The 22,779-nt window shown below is 32.3% G+C and overlaps 1 protein-coding gene across 2 annotated transcripts in view; it reads left to right on the forward strand.

Annotated features, from left to right (window-relative positions):
* LOC114324318 (uncharacterized) overlaps nucleotides 1-22,779 on the forward strand; it is a 74,162-nt gene that overhangs the window by 17,623 nt on the left and 33,760 nt on the right. Inside the window, exons 2-5 of one of the 2 annotated variants that reach the window (XM_028272123.2) lie at nucleotides 172-480; nucleotides 13,303-13,389; nucleotides 17,831-17,983; nucleotides 19,825-20,235. In XM_028272123.2, coding sequence (XP_028127924.1) covers nucleotides 180-480; nucleotides 13,303-13,389; nucleotides 17,831-17,983; nucleotides 19,825-20,235 — 952 coding nt within the window. In that variant the 5' untranslated portion in view covers nucleotides 172-179. The remainder of the gene's footprint in view (nucleotides 1-171; nucleotides 481-13,302; nucleotides 13,390-17,830; nucleotides 17,984-19,824; nucleotides 20,236-22,779) is intronic. The other variant, XM_028272124.2, reaches the window with a different exon arrangement.

The following is a 22,779-nucleotide window of genomic DNA, read 5'->3' on the forward strand; positions in this document are numbered from 1 at the left end:
GTGCGCCACTGGTGAGAACTGCCGTTCTCTGTGGATGGATAACGTTCTTCTGCTTTTTAATCTTAATATTCTTTCTTAATTCGATTCTTCAAAACCTTCCCATATGTTCTACTTATAGATCTGGTTACAGCTGTTCCTCGGTAATTTTCACAATTGTTTATTTTATTTCAGGTGTCAAAATGACCAGCAACACACTAATTCTTCTAGTCATCGTCAGTCTTTTCAGCCAATCGCTACAAGATGTACATAATAACGAAATAGATGTAGACGAGCCAAATTTGTATAAAGAAGCTGCTTCGGATATAAAAAGGGAACAAAATCAAGTCAACATTGGGGGTTTAATGAAGAATATCATGGACAATGGAGGCAGTGATCTGTTGGGGTCTATCATGTCGGAGATTGGGAAAGAAGGTGGAGGAGATATTCTAGAGGGATTGGGTTCTATGCTGACGGGAGACAAACAAGGAGGGAAGAAGTCAGGTAAAGTGATATTTGTATTATGTTTTATCTAAACCATTTCTGCATTTCCGAGTTTATTTAAGTTTTTGAACTAGAAAACTAACGTATTTTAAACTATAACAGTGGTATTTTTGCATACAGTATCTGAAAATCCACTCTTCGTTATGTTGATGATCTTTTTCCTGTAGAGTGTAATGTTACCCTTAATATAAATGATCCCTTGGTATCTTTAGCTATCTCTAACTATCACAAAATACACACACCGGCAAAATTAGCCGAACACGTTAAAAATGGGACATGTTTGATGTCTCGTATTTCATAAACCAGTGGTCCGATTTGAGTGATTTTTTAGTATGTTATAGCCTTATTATTTAAGAATATCGTTGTAATAATATTGTTGCTAGACAGTTAAATGTCATTTTATACCGGGTGTAACAAGCATACTGTGTTTTTTTCTTAAAGTTCTGAACACCCTGTGGAATATACCAGCATATATAAAATATTAAAATTAAAACTCGATTGTAGAATTATGCTTTCTTAACATTTTCTTTTTTGATTCATTTGCATATGTTGGAAAATAAAAAAGTTATGTGCTTTAAGAACTAACCATGTTTTTTATCAATAAATCCTCATAGTAGGGGAGAAAAGTATTCTAAATTTGCAATTACCCGAGCGTTCTTGAGACCTGCAGTGGATTGTGAAGAGTGGGTGCTACAACCAAAAAAAGTTAAGTTAAGTTTTTTATAAAGTGTGGGACTCTCCATTTTTCAATTTAATTTTCCATTTCCACCAATCGTTTTTTCCGATTTTAGCGCCATTTATCCATAATAGGAAAAAATATTGCGAATAAAAGTTGCTTATTTTTACGTCAAGGATCCAAATCTGCAATAAAAATTGGGGGCTCCTATTTAATATTTTAATGTAACCCCCCACTCCACCTCCGTGCGGGGTCGTGTTTGGTGCCATTCGGTAGATTTTTGAAAAATATTGAATAGGTGTATTTTGCAGTTTTACGATCTGATGTTCATTTCGCAAATTATCGCAGGGTTCGTATTTATAATTTTAAATTTACCCCCCACCCCTCTCCGTGTGGTGTCATGAGCCCCCACGGAGGTGGGGTGGGGGATTTAATTTAAAATCTTAAATAGGAGCCCCCAATTTTTATTGCAGATTTGGATTCTTTACGTAAAAATAAGCAACTTTTATTCGACTTTTATTCGAATTATGGATAGATAGCGCTATAATCGGAGAAAAATTATTGTTTCAAATGGAAAATTAAATTAAAAAATGAAAAGTCCCCCACTTTATGGAAAACTTAACTTAACGTCTTTCGGATTTTAGCACATACCCTTCATAGAGCTAGAGTAACTGCAAAAGTATACTTTCCTCCCCTACTATGAGGATTTATTGATGAAAAACATGGATAGATGTTAACGCACATAACTTTTTTATTATCTCACATAAGTAAATGAATCGAAAAGGAAAATGTTAAGCAAGCCTAAGTCTATAATCGAGCTTAATTCTAATACTTTTCATATGCTAGAATATTCCACAGGGTGTTCCAAACTTTAACACCCGGTGAAAAAAACACAGTATGATTGGTACACCCGGTATAAAATGGTATTTACCTGTCTAGCAACAATATTATTACATCGATATTCTTAAATAATAAGGCTATAACATACTAAAAAATCACTCAAATCGGACCACTGGTTTATGAAATACGAGACATCAAACATGTCCCATTTTTAACGTGTTCGGCTAATTTTGCCGGTGTGTGTATTTCTATTAATCTCCAGAAATCTATCGGTGTCTCTGATATCTCTAAATATCGTTCCTGTCTGTTTTGTACAATAATGTATAAAAATGATATGACTACTCTGACAAAGGTCGAATACAATAAAATGCAAGTGAGCCAGCATTAAGGGTTTAACACGTTAACTGCCACGAGAAGCAAGTGTGCATCTCGTACACTGATTTTACTGATGCCACGACAAGTAACTTGGCATATCATGTCTTGGTGCATTTTCGGCTGCGTAATAATAATAATAATATCGTATGGATCGTATCGTATGGCATTTTTGCCGGGGAGATCCTTTCGGATTGTTCCGGCGCCATTTACATCTTTAACCCTGTTTGAAGTAACTAGTGTCGATGTACACTAGCTCAGGGGGATCGACGGCTTAACGTGCTCTCTGAGGCACGGTGAAACGGCTCGTATCATTTTTAGTAATGAAAAATTTATTGTCATTGGCAGGGCTCGAACCCGCGTGCTCCGGCGTATGAGGCCAGTGATCATGCCGTTGAGCTACGGCCATTCACGCTGCGTTCGGCTGCGTAATACAACTGTAGCTCACAATACCAGTTGTGGCCTGGTGAACTCTTTTATATTTTTGCATGCATTTTTGGGATACTTGTGTCTAGCAATAAAACGATATATTTATAATATATCGTCGGTAATTGTTTATTTCTTAATAACAGAAAATGAGTAAATGTGCTTTAAAATTAGCAAAGCATGTGACTAATTATTAAGAAATAAATGAAAAAAAAATGTAACATTTGAGTACACATGTCTATAGATAACATACATGAATTTCACAAAAGCCCGTAATACAATAGAATTTATTGCACTGAATGCACCAGAACGAGAATGCTCGAAAAAGGGTGTTTTTTCGTGCAAAGGATCTCGTGGCCACAAAGTTACTACATAGTTCGTTGTTTATGTGCGAGGTAGTAGTAAGTGTATCATCAATTACCAATATGTCGTATGAAGAGGAGCAGAAGCGTTTTCAAAAGCTTTTGGATGACCTTTTTTTCAGACGAAGGCAGTGATGACAATGTTCGGGATACATATTTTGAATTAAGTAGTGTTGATGAAATAAGTACCCAGTTCTTCGTTAAATGGAAGTATTCCGGAAAAAAACCATCATAAACTCGAAGAATATTAGACGACACCATTGAAAATGATTTCCCAGTATCGACTGCCGGGTGATGAAAATTCTACAGAGGAGAATTAAGACCGCGTCCCACCATCAAATAATTTGATCAAACTAGTTTGAGCAAACTGAAAGTGACAGTTAGTGACGTCACATCCTGAGTGTTCATTGTGGATAATAATGAAAAATTTTAATTTTAAATAAAGTACAAACAAGTTAGACAACTCAATACAAAAAATTTGATCAAACTAGACTGATAGTGAGAGCACAGATTTTTAGAATTTCAAAAAAACTGCAATTGTGACGTCACTTTGACGTACTTCCTCAAGTACGTCAAGTTTGCTCAAACTGTTTGATCAGATTATTTGATGGTGAGACGCGGCCTTTACATTGCGATTGATAATAACTAACATGCTTTATATGAAAGGATGTAGTTAGCCAGAACTTTAGCTAGAAAAATATTAGTCAGTGGCCAAAACTTGGGTTTAAATCTTTTTTTACTGTGAATTGTGGCGTTTAACGTGTTAAGCCAAAAGTGCACCAATGCACCAGTGCATCAATGAAGAAAGTGAGTTTACTATAGAGAAATAGAAAAAGGTTAACAATCACATCCTCCTCCTCCTAAGTGCCTTTTCTATTAAGGTTGGCGATCAATATGGCAAATTTCTCTCTCTTCTGCGCTTGATGAGTTAAGTCATTCCCTGTTGTGTGGGTCCATTCTTTGATATTTCGGAGGCAGAATGTTTTATTTCTTCCTATACCCTTTTTGCCTTCTATTATTACCTGGAGCTGCTTAATTCCCTATGGCACATTATGTGTCCTAGATATGATGTCATTCTAATTTTGATTGTATTGACCAGATGAGGAGGTGTATTCATTATTTCCAGTACTTCTTCGTTCGTACCTCTGCTGGTCCAATATATTCTTAGCATTCGGCGGTAGAGCCACATTTCGAATGAATTCAGTTTGTTGATGTCATACTGTTTTAATGTCCAGGTCTCACAGTTATATAGTATTGAAGACCACACATAACACTTTAGTGTTTTCCATCTTATTGTGACTAATAGCTTGGGGTTATAAAGCATTTTACACATGCTCATGAAACCAAACCTTACTATTTCAATGCGTCTTCTAATGGCTTTAGATCATAATTATCATTATAATCACATACCTTTTTTCGGGAGGTGAGAATCTTCAAAAGACCGTCTGGGAAGGTGTTCCAGTTGTGTCGGATTCAGTCCGGCACGCATCACCGCGTGCCAAGGCCGTCTACCGACTAAACTCACCGCCTCTTTCTCCAGCCGACGGGTATGGAACTGCACTTAGCGTGCATATCTGAATAATCACATACCTACCTAAAGAAAAATGCAATTTTCTTCTGATTAGGTAGAATCATTATCTTCGTCGTCACTACATTCGTTATTTCCAAAAACAAGTTAATAGTTGTTTCTACTTGTTGCTTCTTTTATCATATCGATTTTCCAGATATTTTCTTCTTCCTCTTTGACATGTCTTATAAAGCTTTTTGGAAATTCTTATATAATTTTTTGGTAAATCTAATATAGCTGGCTGCTGTCTCATCTACAGCTTTTAGAGTATATTTTTTAAATACAGTTTTGATTTTATAGTTGGTGTATTTATTTTTAAACAGAAGAACAAAACTGTATGTATACACCGTTCTTAGGCGTTAACGCCCTTCGGTAGGGATCTATGGAGGAGTATCACCAAGCCGCAAGCCCTTATCACTTGCTGTACCGCTCCTCCATAGGCCGATGAGACACCAGTTTATTCCAGACCAAGTCGTAGAGTCTATGGAATTTTATACCACGGCGTTGGCCTTTTTATTCATTTCAAATGACCTGGCTGATGCTCGAACCTTGATCGTAAATCCACTAAACTTGTCGATCGACTGCGCCTCAGCCAACTGGGCCGTCTATACCATCTAGAACAAAACTAGAAGGGCATAATTAGAGTAAACGACCTATTTATCCGTAGAATAATTTGCATATATTATTTTAATTGATATTGACTTTTAATGTGTTCAACTACTTTCTTTAACAATTTACTTACCTACGTTTAATATTGTTTTTGTTTTTAGTCCTTGCACCGCACACTTTTTATAACGACATTGTTTTGAATTACTTACTAACTCATTAACCTTTAAAAATAGTCTGTACTGTGCTAAAACTATCTAATATGGGTAAAATAAATTTTGTGCTATTATTGTACATAGAGAGAGATTCAAAATTATGGAATAAATTCATTTTTTTCAAGAATATGCCATTTTGGAGAAAAATTCCGAGTCAGATCGATTTTTATTAAAACCTTTTTATATACTTGGCTTGGTTGGTGTCACGGACTCCGCAAATTTTGTAATCCATTTTAAAAATAGTTCTAGGTTACCTAGACGCCTGAAATTTTCAGGATAGCTTAGAACTAGCTAACAATGCAATATTTAAGTGCTATTATACAGGGTGATTAATTATATAGTGGGGTGAAGCTCAGTAGATCCGTTATAGTAATGTATAGCGATAAAACTTAATAACAAAAATTGTAGCGAACTTTGAGCTTCATATTACAAAATTAGTTAGAATATTACAGGGTGTTCGATAACATAGTGGCAGACCAAACTTATGTTTTTTTAAATAGAACACCCTGTATTTTATTTTATATTCGAAATCTTCGTAACTTTTTGATTACAAAAATATAAAGGTTTGGTATGTTATACGGGGTATTTACAAAGTTTAATTAACCACTTTATTACCATGGGGTATTACCCACGGGGTATTAACCAATTTTATATGAAAATCGTAATAAGTTTAACTACCTGTATAAATAAAAGCAAGCACAAGGTCAATGGTTTATTGACATATTTTTTTATTTATTGTCAAAATTTTCGTAAATGTTTGTTTTGCTAATTTTCTTTATATTGAATACAGGGTGAGTCAAAACGCAAGTAACATTATTTTCTCAGTTATTTTAAATAGAACACCCTGTATTTTATATCATTACCGAAAAGTACCATTACCATACTAGAATTTTTTTATAAGATTCCCTATGTGTAAATTTATTAGTTTTCGAGATATTTTCATTTTTCAAAGCAAAATTATTAATAATTACGGGTCTAAATCTTTCCAAATTTTAAGTAGAGATGGCTGAATAATTTTATTGTCTAAAACTTACAATTTACGAGTACTGATTATTAATCTGAAATTGTGATTATAACTTTTATTACTATCTATTACTTATAACGGATCTACAAAGCTTTACCCCACTGACCAATCACCCTGTATGGATAAATCGATTTTTTTTTTAATTTCAAACTACATATTTTAAAAATGTGACTAATGCATTGATATTTTAAAATACGTTAATAAATGGATATCTACAAATTGATGGTGCCTCAGTGGCATTAGACTGCAGATCGAGAGGTCCCCAGTTGGAACCCAGCTGTTGCGTATCTTTTTTTTAATTGTTTTAATAAATAATTAAATGTTTATATACTTAAAATTATATATACCATTTTAAACAACCGTGGTATTATAGAAAATACTATTTTATACTAGTGTAATTTTTGGAATCATAATTATAAATAACAGTTAATACACCTACTAAAAATTCATATTTTATAAGTTAATTATTCTTTACAAACATGTTGTGTCCTACATATGTACATGTACAATAACAAAACCGTGATATAAAATAGTTATTTATGAAACAGTTCGTGAAGTATGCTTTTTGCGAACGCACGCGTTTTTTAGAGCACGAGCGACAACGGAGCGAGTGCTATAAATCGCGTAAGTTCGCAAAAAGGGGGCATCCATAAACTACGTCGTAAAAAATTTGAACTTTTTAATACCCTCCCCCCCCCCCTCCGTCGTAATTCGTCGTTTACAGACGAACCCCCCCCCCCTTATGTCGACGTCGTCATTGCAGTTCACGACCCCCCTTTCAGCGATTTAAAAAAATTCAATGTTATTTCTGTTTTTTTTTAATCAACCTTGAAACTTTATTTGCGAATGTATCATAACAAGAACAATAAGGGGTAGGCGCAAAATCTTGGTCCAATGCTATTTAAATGCATTATTTTTTCGAATCCTGAGAAAACTAATAAATATATTTAAAAAATATAAACGCAGAATGAAAGATTACATTATTACCGAGGGCAGAAAGTCCCTTAGAATAAACAAAAGGTTTCTTTTGAATGAAATTTTTGAACTTCAAATCAGACTAAATATTCTCTTTTTTATCCCTGTAACTTATTAAAATAAACATTATAGATGTTTTCAGAAACTTTTGGCCCTCGGTAATAATGTAATCTCTCAATCTGCGTTTAAATTTTTCAAAAATTTTTAGTAGTTTTCTGAGTATTCGAAAAAATGAATGCATTTAAATAGCATTGGACCAAGATTTTGCCTATAAATCTTCTCTAAGTAGAAATACGACTTACTAACTAAATAGAACACAATATTTTATTTCCATTAATTCTTTCAGAACTATTTTTTCACACACAGTATGCAGCACATACATGAATTAACAATTTAATATTGTTTGCTTCCAGACGTTGTTCTGTATATATATGCTTGTTTAAACCCAAAGAACAATGTCTTATTGTTTGTTGTCCTTTACAAAAGTGCTACCTAATATTATTTTAAGGTTCTGACTGATAAAAACAAAATGTATGCGATAAAAGTATCTATAAGAGAATTCTTTTTATTTTTAACAAAAGTGTATTTATTCGTAAACGTTTTGTTTTATTTTCAATTTCATTTCAAAAACTATACGTTTTTATATGAATATCTGATACTTTAATGCTGGTAAAAGCTAGTAAAAAATTATATTTATAGAGACAATAGCGACCAATTTAAATATACCAATATATTAAACGACGTCGAATGTGCACTCATACCCCCCCCCCAACCCCCTGTCGTATTTCGTCGAAATAAGCAAGCCCCCCCCCCTCCTTCTACTCAACGACGTAGTTTTTGGATGTCCCCAAAGTACTTCGCGTACACTTTCATATATCTACGATAAACAAATAAAAAAGCTGTAACTCTTCGTCACTAGAATTCGTTTCTATTGTACAATTTTTAGAACTTTGGCATTTAAAAATTCTAACTACTGTCAAACCACAAAACTGTCAAAACTTTTGTTGTAATTAATTGCTCATATTGTCATCACCATGATAAAGCGAAAGTTAAAGATTGTCACCACGAAAACTCGAAAGTTAAAAACAGTGCGAAAAAGTAAATCCCATTTAAAATACATTGTTACTTCACGCACACTTTAAATCCTTCACGCACTGCTCATTATAGATAGCAGTGCGTGAAGAGTTTAAAGTGTGCGTGAAGTAACAATGTATTTTAAATGGGATTTACTTTTTCGCACTGTTTTTGACACACTTTCATATAATCAAATATCCTTAACTTTCGCGTTGTCATGGTGATGACAATATCAGCAATGACTATTTGCAATTCAGCAATGACTATTCAATGACTATCAGCAACAAAATTTTTGATAGTTTTGTGGTTTGAAAGTAGTTAGGATTTTTAAATGTCAAAGTTCTAAAAATTGTAGAATAGAAATAAATTCCAGTGACGAAGGGTTACAGTTTTTATATTTGTTTATCGTAGATAAAATATTGTATGAAACTGTGCGTGAAGTACTTTTTGCGAACTTACGCGATGTATAAGCACTCGCTCCGTTGTCTCTCATGCTCTAAATATCGCGTGCGTTCGCAAAAAGCATACTTCACGAACTGTTTTATAAATAACTATTTTTATTAGAGTGTAATTTTTGGAATTTTAAACATTTTATCGTTAAATCGTTTATCGTTAAATTATTTTATATTCTTTTCTATAAATAATAAAAAGGTTTTATTATAAAAAAGTTCTTTTTTATAAAAGTGTAATTATTTTTAAATCACGATTTTTCGTGTGGTAGCTCATTTTAAAGGTTATTAAATTATTTATTCAGTACTATAACAATATTAACATAATAGAGTGTCAAAAAAAATTTTTTAGTTAAAATAATTGACGCAAAAAGAATGTATTTAATTTATTTAATTCAGAATACATTTTACTGTTGTCAGAAAACAGAAAAAAAAATTATTTGGCAACTAAGCATTGCTTTTCGCTTAAATTAAATCTTTAAACTAACAAGAGGTAGATGGGTGGCAGCTTGAATAGTAAATTTAAGCAAAAAGCAATGTTTACTTCTCAAATAAACATTTTTTCTGCTTTCTGGCAGCAGTAAAATATATTTTGAATAAACTAAATTACACAAATTCTTCTTTTTGTATGAAGTAAAGTGTCTTCTTTTTGTGTCAAATAATTTAATTCAAAACAAATTATTTTGGATACCCTGTTACAGGGTCCCTGTATAAATAATTAGGTTAATGCTTATACAACTGAAGAGAGAATCGAGTAACCTTTTAAATGAGCGAGCACACGACCACTATTCTCATTTAAAAATAATCGATTACGTCATCACGCCCAGATGGATGTCGTCACTAGTATGATATGTACAGGGTTATTCACTATATTTTGACCCCCCTGTAAACTGCTTTATTTACAGAATTAGAAAAAAATGGACTATTTTTTTAAATGGGAATAGGGTTCGAGTGCTAGCTCATTTTGAAAGGGTATTCAATTCCCTATTCAGTAGTATAAACATTAACATGATTAATTATACAGGGTGTCCAAAAAATTTCTTTTAAATTAAATTAATTGACACAAAAAGAAGAATGCATGTAATTTATTTAATTCAAAATACATTCTGCTGCTGTCAGAAAACAGAAATAAATGTTTATTAAACAAATAAACATTACTTTTGGCTTATATTCAATGTTCAAGCTGCCACCCATCTGCCTCTTGGCAGTTTGAACATTGAATTTAAGCAAAAATCAATGTTTATTTGTGCAATAAACTTTTATTTATGTTTTGTACCAGCAGTAAAATTTACTTTAAATTAAATAAATTACATACATTCTTCTTTTTATCTCAATTAATTTAATTAAAAGAAAATTTTTTTTGGACACCCTGTATAATTAATCATGTTAATGTTTATATTACTGAATAGGGAATTGAACAACCTTTCAAATGAGCTAGCACTCGACCCCTATTCCCATTTAAAAAAATAGTCGATTACGTCATCACGCCCAAATGAATGACGTCACTAGTACGCTATATACATATGTCAAAAAATCATAATTTAAAAATCGAATAACTTTTGTATTTTACATTTTTTTCTATTTCTGTAAATAAATCAGTTTACGGGGGGTCAAAATATAGTGAATAACCCTGTACCTATGCAAAAAAAACGTAATTTAAAAATAAAAGTCGACCTATCTCGGGATTTTTCTCCAAAGTGGCCTATTCCCGAAAAATGAATTTATTCCATAATTTTGAACCTCTCTAAATATATATTTTTTACAATAAACATTTTGCTTGATATTTTACATCATTTATTTTACCAAAGTACCAGTTTAAAATAATCATTTGAGGCGACATGAACAAGTATTTGCTCATTCAAAGATATTTGCGTCAGTTTTATACTTTGGAATTGGAACTATAGTATATTTCACGAATCTGCGATATTTTGGAGTATGAATGAAAGCTTTGACTTAAACGGTGAAAGCTTAAACGGTTCTCTGCGCTGAAAAAGTTAATAATAGCCAATTCTCTCAATATGTGAAGCACTGTCGAAGATAAGCAAGAATAGGGTTTTAAAACTGATAATGTATTTTTTCTACAACCGTGTTAAAAATGCAATTTTTAGCACTCCATAGGAGCGTTAAAAATGCTACTTTAAAGCACTAGTGCTTTAAAAATTTTAAGGCACTGTAGTTAAAAGTGAATTGTCAAATTGTGAAACGTCAAAATATTTATATTTCATTTATTTAACATTAATATTGATAGTACAGCTTGCGCAATTTGAAAAAGGTGGTTTAAAAGATTTTTTAAAATTTAATTTAAACTGTATTATTGCATTTTTAACACGTTTGTAGAAAAAAACTATTAAAATTTGTTAGAATATACAACAATAAAAGTAAGATGTTATTCTATAGTTGTTATGATTTACGTATTGACAGTATAGTTTTAATGTAATGTCAAGAAAAATATAAAAAGGGAATATCAGTCAAGTTCAAGTAAAAGTTTTTGTAGATATTGTCCTGTAATTGAGAATGAATAAGTTATACTTAATTGTTGATATACAAGACATTTGTAGAAACAATATTGTATGATATAGGTGTTAAAAAGTACATTTTTAAGGCACTCATGTGAATTGCAGAGTCAAGTTCAAGTAAAAGTTTTTGTAGACATTGTCCTGTAATTGAGAATGAATAAGTTATACTTAATTGTTGATATATAAGACGTTTGTAGAGAAAATATTGTATGATATAGGTGTTAAAAAGTACATTTTTAAGGCACTCATGTGAATTGCAGAATTCGCTTCGCTCATTCTGCAAACTTTCACATGCGTGCCTTAAACGTGTACTTTTAACACTTATATGCTTCTTTTTATGAGCATTTTTCAGTGCGTCACAAATGATAGAGAAAAAGTAAAGTCCGTGATAATATACGTTTTAGTGACATGACATTTTAGTTCTGACAGTTGTCAAATTTTATTTGCAATTTGGCATAAAAACAATTCAATTCTGTTTATTGCATTTATAAAATGGTATTTTCTTTGATTTGTATAGTCTTATAAATTGTACAGATTATATTCGTAGATATATTATATAATTCGAAAATAATTTTTATTTCGATTATAGCGCCATCTATTAACAACTAGAGTAAATGTTATAAATGTCACCGACCAAGTGTAATCACCGACGTGCGTTTTTTCTGTCACATGCTATTTAACGCTTTAGAAAGAAATCGAAAAACTGTGACGCACTGAAAGATCCTCATGAGAAAAAGCATATCATAAATAACTATTATGACAGGGGAGCAAAGTATGCTAAATGTGCAGTCACTCGAGCGCGATGAGGACCTATTGGGTTGTGAAGAGTAAGTCCTAAAACCAAAAAAGTTAAGTAAAGTTTTCCATTTTAGTGGGCGCTTGCCATTTTTTAATTTAATTTTCCATTTCCAACAATCGTTTTTTCCGATTATAACGCCATCTATCCATAATTCGAAAAAATGTCTCGAATAAAAGTTATTTATTTTTAAGTAAGAAATCCAAATTTGCAATAAAAAATTGGGGCTCCCATTTAAAATTTTAAAGTAACTTCCCACCCCACCTCCGTGGGGGGTCATGTTTGATAACATTCGATAGATTTTTCAAAAATATTGAATAAGTGTATTTTTCAGTTTTTCGATCTGATGTTTATTTCGCGAAATATCGCGGGATTCGTATTTAAAATATTAAATTTACCCCCACCCTTCTCCGTGGGAAGTCGTATTTAGAATCATTCGATAGATGTTTGAAAAATATTGAGCACATATTTTTTAGTTTTTGGATCTGTTATTTATTTCGCGAAATAATCGCTTTTTTCTTGTGAAATTTTGGGACTCGCCCATTTTCTTACTCCCCGCTCAAATCGTCAGAATTTTGAAATATAGACTCTTTTGCATGTACTTAATTATCTTAATCTGACAATTTCGAGTCTTTTTAAGGATAGATTTTTTTTCATGCCCCCCTTAACGAACTCCCCTGTGTTAAGAGCCAATATATGGTAGAGGTACATCTGTAGGGTACCAGGTTTCTCCCCATATGATAATCTGACGCGCTCGAGTAACTGCAAAAATCCCCGCTTGGGCTCCCCTACCATTACGTACGAGACACGAGGTTTATATGCAACTTACTTGATTATTTTTTCTCAAATTGTTAACAAATAAGTTAGGAAGAGGTACTGAATGGTTAATGCAATATTATATTCGAATAGTTTAATATGTTTTAGATTCCGAAACTCAGAATGTTTTAAAAGGTATTAGTAATCTTGCCAAAATTGGAACTCTTCTAAACAAGTTTACAAAGAGTGATACAGGTAAGAAAGGAACAAGCAGCAGGAGCTATTTTGGGGTTTACGTCAACTATTTTTACATTCGTTATGCTAATGTGTTAATTGTTTGTATGGTTTAATTTAGTGCAGACTTAGACCATTATCTTGAGAAAGTTATCTAAAAATCAGATTTGAAAACACTAAGATGAAAAAATACTTATTAAAGAAAAATATAAAATAAATGATTTAAAACACATTAATATAATGGTTTGGAGAAATATGTCAAAATAAAACAAAGAAAAAAAATCAACGCATATGAAAAAATGTATCAAATATATAGTCGAGCGAACAGAAGAAGACTAAATATGGCTAAGAAGAGTAAAGAAGAGAATATGTGGAAGAAACAAGGGAAAATTTATGGAAAATAATCTTTGAGGGCTAGCAGAAATATACAAACGAGTAGAAACTAAAAAGAAATTAAGCCTAATATATGAATGTGCTAAGACAAAAAGTCAGGTATCCTGACATAACAAAGAAGTACATAAAAAGATCCTCTGAACTATTTAATGAAAAGTTTTAACAGGAAGTAGATACGTATGAAGAAAAATGAAGAAATAATACTTGACCAAACAAACAACAGACAGAGGAACCCATCAATACAAGGGATGAGAACAGCAACCAATGAACTGAAAGAGAGTAAGTCAGTCGACTCTACTGGCAGACAATAATACAATTTTATTGTAGATACAATAGAAAACTGAGTTCAAAAATGGTGGCAATATTTGCAAGGAATGCTGAAGCAACGGTAGTTTACAAAGTTCATTGTAGTAGAATGATGAGGTACTAAAGTATAGAATTTTTTTTAAGAATATGATTTTAGAATGCTAAAATTGGAAAAGTGGAATAAACAGAAAGCTCTTTTTGGTAAAATATTTGGTTACTTATATAAATGATTTTTCAATTTTACTTCAGTTTGTTGGAATATAGTTTCTTATAAATAAATATGACAAAAAAGTCTCAATCTAACGGATTACTAATCAAAACTAACAAATAACAAAAATGGAAAGTTTACTAAGAGAAGGAAATATATTTTAGTGCTTAGTTTTGTAAGTCTATTCAAGCTTATTGTGTCCTGTCTCTTAAGAGGAAAGGCGCAAAATGTCGCATGTCAAAATTTTCAATCTGTTTTAAATGTATTCATTTTTTTCGAATCATGAGAAAACTAATAAATATTTTTGAAAAATTTAAACGCATAATGAAAGATTACATTATTACTGAGGGCTGAAAGTCCCCGAAAACTTCTATAATGTTTATTTTAATAAATTACAGGTGTGAAAATAAAAGAGAAAATTTAGTGTGATTTTTAATTGCAAATATTTTATTCAAAAGAAACTTCTTATTTATTTTAAGGGACTTTCTGCCCTTAGTAATATTGTAATCATTTATTCTGCGCTTAAATTTTTCAAAAATATTTATTAGTTTTCTCAGGATTCGAAAACAAAAATGAATAAGGTAGGTTCGCCAAATAAAGCCCGATTCCTAATAAAGCCCACTCGCCCTTATTCCTCAGGATGGACAAATAATGGCAGTATGCTGCAATGTACAGACGCAGTAGAGCCATCTAGGTGCAAATTGTTACACTAAGTTGAGCAGCGACGCGAACTGTCGCTTTTATATGATCATTCGTTTAGAGTGGTCAATGGGTAAATATCCAATCTAATATTGAGGTTAGTATGCTTTTGTAATTTAATACGATTATGAGTGCGATTTTTTTTATTCTGCATGACATTTGTGTACTTATTAGTTGTACTTTCATAGTACCTGAATTACCTTATGTTTATTAAAACGTAAATAATGGTAATGTCTAAAAAACATTGATCACCTACAGTATTCCTAATAAGGCCCGGGTGGGCCTTATTAAGACTACGGGTGGGCCTTGTTAAGACCACTACAATAACAAGTTTTATAAGTTTTTAACTTTGTTTTAGAAAGAATACTAAAAAGCTTAAGATGCCTAGAGCTTTATGGACTGAAGAACAAATGGCTTTGGCCTTGCAGGCAGTTAAAAATGGGATGTCAGTAAGAACAGCCGCCAAAGAATTTAATATTGCCCGTCGAACACTTAGGAATCATTTTCTCAGTGGAAAAGCGGAAAAGAAACTTGGGCGCCCTTCATGTTTAACCCCCCAACAAGAATCTGAGTTGTGTGGAAGAATTTTTAGGCTAGCTGACGTTGGAATGCCTCTGACATCAACAGTGATAAGACGTTCTGTTCATGAATATTGCCAAAGAAATGGCATATCTGCACCTTTTATCGATAAAAACTTAGCTGGTCGAAAATGGCTCAAACTTTTTTTAAATCGACATCCCGAAGTAGTTAAAAGAAAATCTCAATTCATGAATCCAGCTAGAGCCGCCAAATTAAACAGATTCATAGTCAATGACTATTTTGAAAAGCTACGCGAAGTTATGTTGAAGCTTGATATCCTGCAAAGCCCTCAACGCATTTTTAATATTGATGAGAAAGGTTGCCGCTTAAACCTTCATAAATCACAACAGGTATATGCTCGTAAAGGTGTCAAACGAGTTCATTTGATTTCGCAAGAGCACGCTGAGAATGTGTCAATCGTCGGTTGTGGAAATGCTATAGGACAAATAATTCCACCTATGATCTTGTTCAAAGGAAAAAGAAAGAAGAATGTATGGTATGACAATCTTCCTGCTGGAACAGTTATTGAAATGACCGAGAAAGGAAGTATGACTACGCCAGTTTTCATTAAGTACAATAACATTTTGCTAAGTACAAGCCAATAGGAAGAGTACTGCTTATTTTTGATGGAGCATCGTCCCATTTGGATGCAGGTATTGTTGATGAAGCCGAGTCACATGAAATTACGCTTTTTTGCCTGCCAAGTAATTGCACACATGAACTGCAACCTATGGACAAGGCGGTATTTAAAGCCTTCGAATCTTACTGGGACGACGAAGTTATCAACTACTGGACAAATAAACCAGATTGAACGATCAACAAATTTTCGTTTGGCACAATTTTCTCAAAAGTATTGGCCAAAAGCAACTGCAGCATCAAATGTTATTTCAGGTTTTCGTGCTACGGGAATATACCCGTATGATCCGAGTGTCATTCCTGACATAGCTTTTTGCCCATCAGAAATAGCAGAAAATAAATTAGACTCAGATGATTCTGCTATTCCATCAGCTTCGACTTCCGCAACGAATAATCCTATTGGCAGCTCCACTCCAGACAGAAAAGAGAAAATAAAAGCTCTAAAGGAGAAAAATACGCAAGATAGCTCTGAGAGTTCCGACGGTTCTGACAATGAATTTTCAGTACATGACAGCTCAGAAGAAGAAAACGAAATGTCAGTAAGTTTCAACGCAGTGTTAATAACATCAGAATTGGAAACTGGAAAACGCAAAGGTGCTAGAAAGAAATCCCTGAGCTATCGAGCACAGGAAGTCACAAAATCATTGTTTGATGAAGCTGGTTTAAATGACCCTAAAAACCAATCAAGAAAAGGAAAAAACTTGTCAAACGGAAAAATAGTCAAAAAACAACTAAAAAAAGGAGAAGAGAAAAATAAACACTGCTCACTTGAAACCTCAAAAAACAAAGAAGAACGAAAAGATAGTTGGTATTGTTTCGTCTACAATGAGGATGTCGTTAAGGATAGGAGACTTTGTGACAGCTGCAAACGATATATTCATGAAGAGTGTGTAGGACTTTCAGCAGATGATAAAGACTTAGTTTTAATATGTCCAGACTGTTTGCAATAATTATTTTAAGTACCTATTATTTTTTACGAAATAAATGTCCTACATGTCACCTTTGTTTAATTTGATTAATGTATAGTTGCACCAATAGACCTTAAGCTTAAGACGTGGAACGTCAATGCGACATAAGCTGAACTGGGCTAAACTGGAGCTGAAGATCTGTTGGTGCAACCATGCATAATTGTCACATTTAAAAAGTGGGCCTTATTAAGAACATGAAGTGGGCCTTATTAAGAACATGGTGTTCCTAATTAGGCCCAGAAGCAACCATTTTTTAAAGACTAAAAAGTAACAACTCATAAAACATTTGACAACATTTAACAATCTCATATTAAATTTAAATATGTGATTTACCTTCTCTGTGGTTTTCAGATTTATATCGTGATTTTATTTATCAAAAAACAACTAACAAGGATTAAGTGGGCCTTATTTGGTCAACTTACCTTACATTAAAAACAGATTAAAAATTTTGACAGGCGACATTTTGCGCCTTTCCCCTTAAATAGCAAAACGTATTTCCATAGCAGATGCTGGTAAGCTTTTCACTTGATCTTGTTTTTCTTGGAGGTAGGAAAGAGTTGCAGAGTACCTGTGTTGCTACTTATAGTCTTTTCTGCTGACTCTTTGTAGAAATTGCCTTGTGTTTTCACTGGAAGATCCAATTTATTGTCAATACGTTTGTATCTATTTCTAGATTCGGATAGTCCAAACGTCTTGGAAAGCCTTGGTAGCATTGCAAGCCTTGTGGGTGCCTTAGACGGACTTAAGGATGGCGGTAAAGGAAAAGAAAATCAAGACGGTTCTCCCGATGTGCTTAAGAGCTTAGGAGCCATAGGATCCCTCTTAGGTTTGTACTTACCGTCCTAGTATTAAATCGAAACAAATTTTTTAACCTCATGTTTTGTAAAAGTGCAAATTTTTATTCATTTCATCATCATAAACCAGCAAACATTTTTCTTTATAATGTTCTTTACCCGCATTAGACTTGCGGCATTTGAGAAGAATTATTGAATGATTTGAAATGTGGATATATATCGAAGAACGTTTCGAAACCCTTGGGCTGCCGTTACAACCAACAAGTTTTGCATAGAATGGACTAAGTTGAAGATCTTTAACAAATGTGTTTCGGATAATAGATATATTTTCTTCATATAGTCCTAAAAAACTCTTTTTTTTAATATTACCATTGAAAATGTTTGCGTCTCTCTTTTTTTTAAACGCTTTTATTTAGTTCAATAGTTTGCGTCAAATCTTCTGACGTTAATTTGACTGCCTTCTCTCCAATGCAAATGAATGAAATTTTGCAGACATATGCATTCGCGGGAACAATACACGAATAGTCAATAAATTTTTTTTATGTTCATTAATTGTTTAAATAAAAAAAAAACGATTTTAGTGGAAAATGCTTAAATTCTCTTGTTTTTTACAATGTAAAAACTTGAAACTTTTACGGATTGTAGCTAATGATATGAACTATACATAATTTCACTTTTTATGTTAATTGTTTACGTTATGCTTCATAAATAAACAATAAAGTTTCAAATATTTTGCCGATTGCGACTACTTTTCATGTTAGTACATCATATGTTTTATATATATTCTAATAAACATGACGATTATATATTTTAATGTTTTAAAAGTGTAAGACTAAAAAGTAAAAAAATAAAAAAATGTGAAAAAAATTTTTTAGGAAACGCTTTTCTTTAGTTACGAGTCACTAAAATTAAAAATATAAAAAAATCAACTAAAAAGCAAAAAATTTAAAAAAAATTAAAAAGTCCAACACATTCGTTAAAGAAAAGCGTGGGGTGTCTTCATCAAATAAACGGTTTTCGCCCCACGCTTTTCTTTAACGAATGTGTTAGATTTTTTCAATTTTTTTTATTTTTTGCTTTTTAGTTGATTTTTTATATTTTTAATTTTAGTCACTTGTAACTAAAGAAAAGCGTTTCCTAAAATTTTTTTTTCACATTTTTTTTTATTTCTTTGTTTTTGGATGTTTTTTCTTAATATTTTGGATTAACCTGAGTTTTTAGTTTTTCCATGCATCTTCTTTTTGTTCGGACTGTGAACGGTCCCCCCACTACATTTGTGTGAAGTTTGGGATTGTCTTTTATTATCCATGTTATCTCAGCTTATTATAATTTCTTAAGGATTTTAAAAAGTCATAATTTCAATTTCATTTAGTTTTTGCAAGATATTCTTCTACTTTTTCGTTAATTTTTGCCATATTTTTATTATTGATTATATTCCGGAATCGATACTTCAAAGATCATTCTCACACCCATAAATTTGTTTATTTTAAACTACCTCTTTTTTATTCCTATTATCTTGATAAATATTGCTCTAATGACATTAAGGAGTATTCCCTGTAAGTCCTCTTCTTAATACAAAATACAAAAGATACTGCCTTGGAATTCTTTTCTTATACTCATCTTATACTTCCTACAATAATTCTGTATCAATGTTATCTATTATGCAATAAATTATTTCTCCATCTACTTTATACGTGTATATCGGTGTATCTTTTAACCAGTTTCTATGAGTCCCACAATTATTCAAACAACAATATGGATAGCAGGAAACCTAACCAAAACTAAAAATTTGACAAATATTACCATCATTAAGTAAAAGTCTTTAACAAAATTAACTATTCTATTTAAAAACACAAGCAAATTTATACCACAGCTCAAGGCCAAGGTAACAAGGGAGGTGCTGGAGCTCTTCTCCAAGGACTGGGATCACTTCTCGGTCAAGCCAACGAACAAGGTCAAGCTCGTGGTCAAGGTGGAGAAGGTGCTGCAGCTCTTTTACAAGGCCTAGGGTCACTACTTGGCCAAGCCAACGAGCAAGGCCAAGGTCAAGGTCAAGGTGGAGAAGGCGCTGCAGCTCTTCTGCAAGGCCTAGGATCTCTGCTTGGCCAAGCCAACGACCAAGGTGAAGGTCGAGCTCAAGGTGGAGATGGTGCTGCAGCTATACTAAACGGTTTGGGGTCACTCTTAAACCAAGGAGGTGCAGGTGGACAAAAGCTGGATCTTGGATCGATGCTTAACTTTTTTGCTTCTGAGGACGAAGAGAAACCTAAGAAGAAATCAGTAGGTAATGTGTATAAGAAACTTCTAAGCATGCAAAAGTAGTGAAGATGGTTCTTCTCTTTATTAGCTTTAAGTAAATGGTTTTGATCTATATGTGCCAGTTGGTTATTTTATTGCTCATATTTTTCTCCTTTACGGCTTTGTGTTTGTTATTTTACTTATGTCTGTTCTTTTATGTTTTTTCTTTAGATTTCAGTTACTTTATTGGGTTTTTATTGTAACGTTTTATTTCTTCTTTTAGCTTGATATTGTTTAATTACGTGGGGTGTGTTAAGAGAAGAGGGACTGTCGAATATTTCGCGAAATTGACATCGGATCGAAAAACTTTAAAAAATATATATGGATAGGTCTTTGAAAAATATTAAACACGTGTTTAGTTGTTCTTTTCAACGAAAAATTTTCGTTTATAAATTCGCAAAGTCTGTGTGTTATTGCGTTGCCGCTCCTGCAATACTTAGAGCAGATTTATTGATGGATTCTTATGTAGTTTTGTCTTCTGAATCAAAATCTGAAAACGGCATTTCCATATCTCTAACCGTCTTTGAGATAATCGACCTCAAAGTCTAAAATGTGACGTCACAATCCTTTTATTTTCTGCCGACACACTAAACGTCTAGTTTTTTTTTTAATCTGAATTTGTTAAGCAAATCATAGGTTATTTACATTATTTAAGTTTGACGCTTCGTGAATGTCAAACTAAATTTTAAATAAAGTATTCATAAACTATCAATTACATTTGATAGTGAATTTAATTATTATGTAAAATAAATACGATGTTCAAAAATACAATTTGAGTATATTTTGAAAGCAATAATTTATTAATAATTTTAAAAAGGTTTATACGAGTATACGGTTTCCCCTTTAATAGGAATACCTACCTAATGATAAATGGACTGTTCCATTTGTTATGAAATGAAAATTGTTTTTATAGTCGGTTCGCTAAACTCAGACACAACTGGCTAGTGATTTTAGTAGGTATTTTTTTGTTTTTTGCCAAAATTGGCAAGATTACTAATTATTTAGTAATTATTAACTATTTTGTAATTATTCTTTTTTGCCAAATTTGTAAAATTACTGACTAAAATCACTAGCCAGTTGTGTCTGAGTTTAGCGAACTGAATATATGAGTTGTTTAGAATAAAAAATTATGGTCAGATCTATGCAATTACATCCTTCTAATGGAAAAATATATTTGAAGATTTTTCTCAAATTATGGATACCAACAACATTTTCATTTATAACTCTTTCATTTTTAATTTGACGCAGAAAAGTTATTCTTCATAAAAAGCTCTTCATGGTCTAAGATTTATGATGCGACCATCATATATCAAATTTTATTAGTTTTAGACGAGGTATATAAAAAATATGAATTTCGATCAAGAGTAAAGTACATTTATAGTTCACAACATTTAAATTAGAATGATATAATTGCACACTAAAACATAATTTTTAATTCTGAACAACTTTTCATAATAGCAAATTTTCCATATTATGAAATTAAACACGTAAATAAACAAAGTTTTCGTTATGATAATGCTCGCATTTTCAGCTTGTTTTAACTGTATTTCCCTAGTATTAGACCGTTCCCAAAATGTTCCTAGAGTATCAGAATAAATCGTATTTTTCCGATTATAGCCTTTATTCCAGATAGTGAAGGTGGAGGGTGGTGTTTGTTGTCATTCCATAGATTTAAGAAAAATATCTAACACGTGATTTTCAGTTGTTCGATCCGATGTTAATTTCGCGAAATATTCGACCGTCTGTGTTAAAACACTTCTTTTAACATATCCTGTTTATATTTATATCTGCATTAATTTTTTAAGGTACTAGTACACTAGGAATACCAAAAATAATAATTTTTTTCAAGAATTTTTTTCTCAGAACCTTTTTTAAAATGAACATTAAACTTTTTACATGTTAATATTTAACTCTTAGAGAGTACAAAAAAATGTATCTTTTTTCATTTTTGCACGTACACTAATATTGGAGAGGGCGCAAAAGTCGAGACCTCGAAAAATGATGGCGGACAGTTAATCTCATGATTGGGATATCTGAAACAAAAAAATTGTACTGAATTTGAAAAAGAAAGGTTTCTTACGTGACAATTTACCACAATTTAACCAAAAAATAAAAAATAAATAATTTTTGGCCATGAAAAACTAAAGAAAAACGAGCGATTTTTTCACAAAAATTTTTTAAATTTCCGTAAAATCTTCTTTTTGCGGAATTTTTCACTAACAGTGGTAAATTGTCACGTAAGAAACCTTCCTTTTTCCAATGCCGTATGAATTTTTTGTTTCAGAGATCCCAATCCTGAGATGAACTGTCCGCCATCGGAACTACTTTGTTCGAGGCCTCGAATTTGGCGCACGCTACAATACAAGTGTACGTGCATAAATCAAAAAGGAAATATTTTTTTAATTCTCTAAAAGGCAAGCCGCACACCAAAGAAACATGAAACGAAAAACATGTTTCATGAAAATAAAACACTGCTAAACAAATCTCAAAGTCCGCCTACCAATGAAACGAGTGTGGTTCATGCTCATGA

This window comes from Diabrotica virgifera, chromosome 9 (genome assembly GCF_917563875.1).
Source record: "Diabrotica virgifera virgifera chromosome 9, PGI_DIABVI_V3a".
NCBI lineage: Eukaryota > Metazoa > Arthropoda > Insecta > Coleoptera > Chrysomelidae > Diabrotica > Diabrotica virgifera.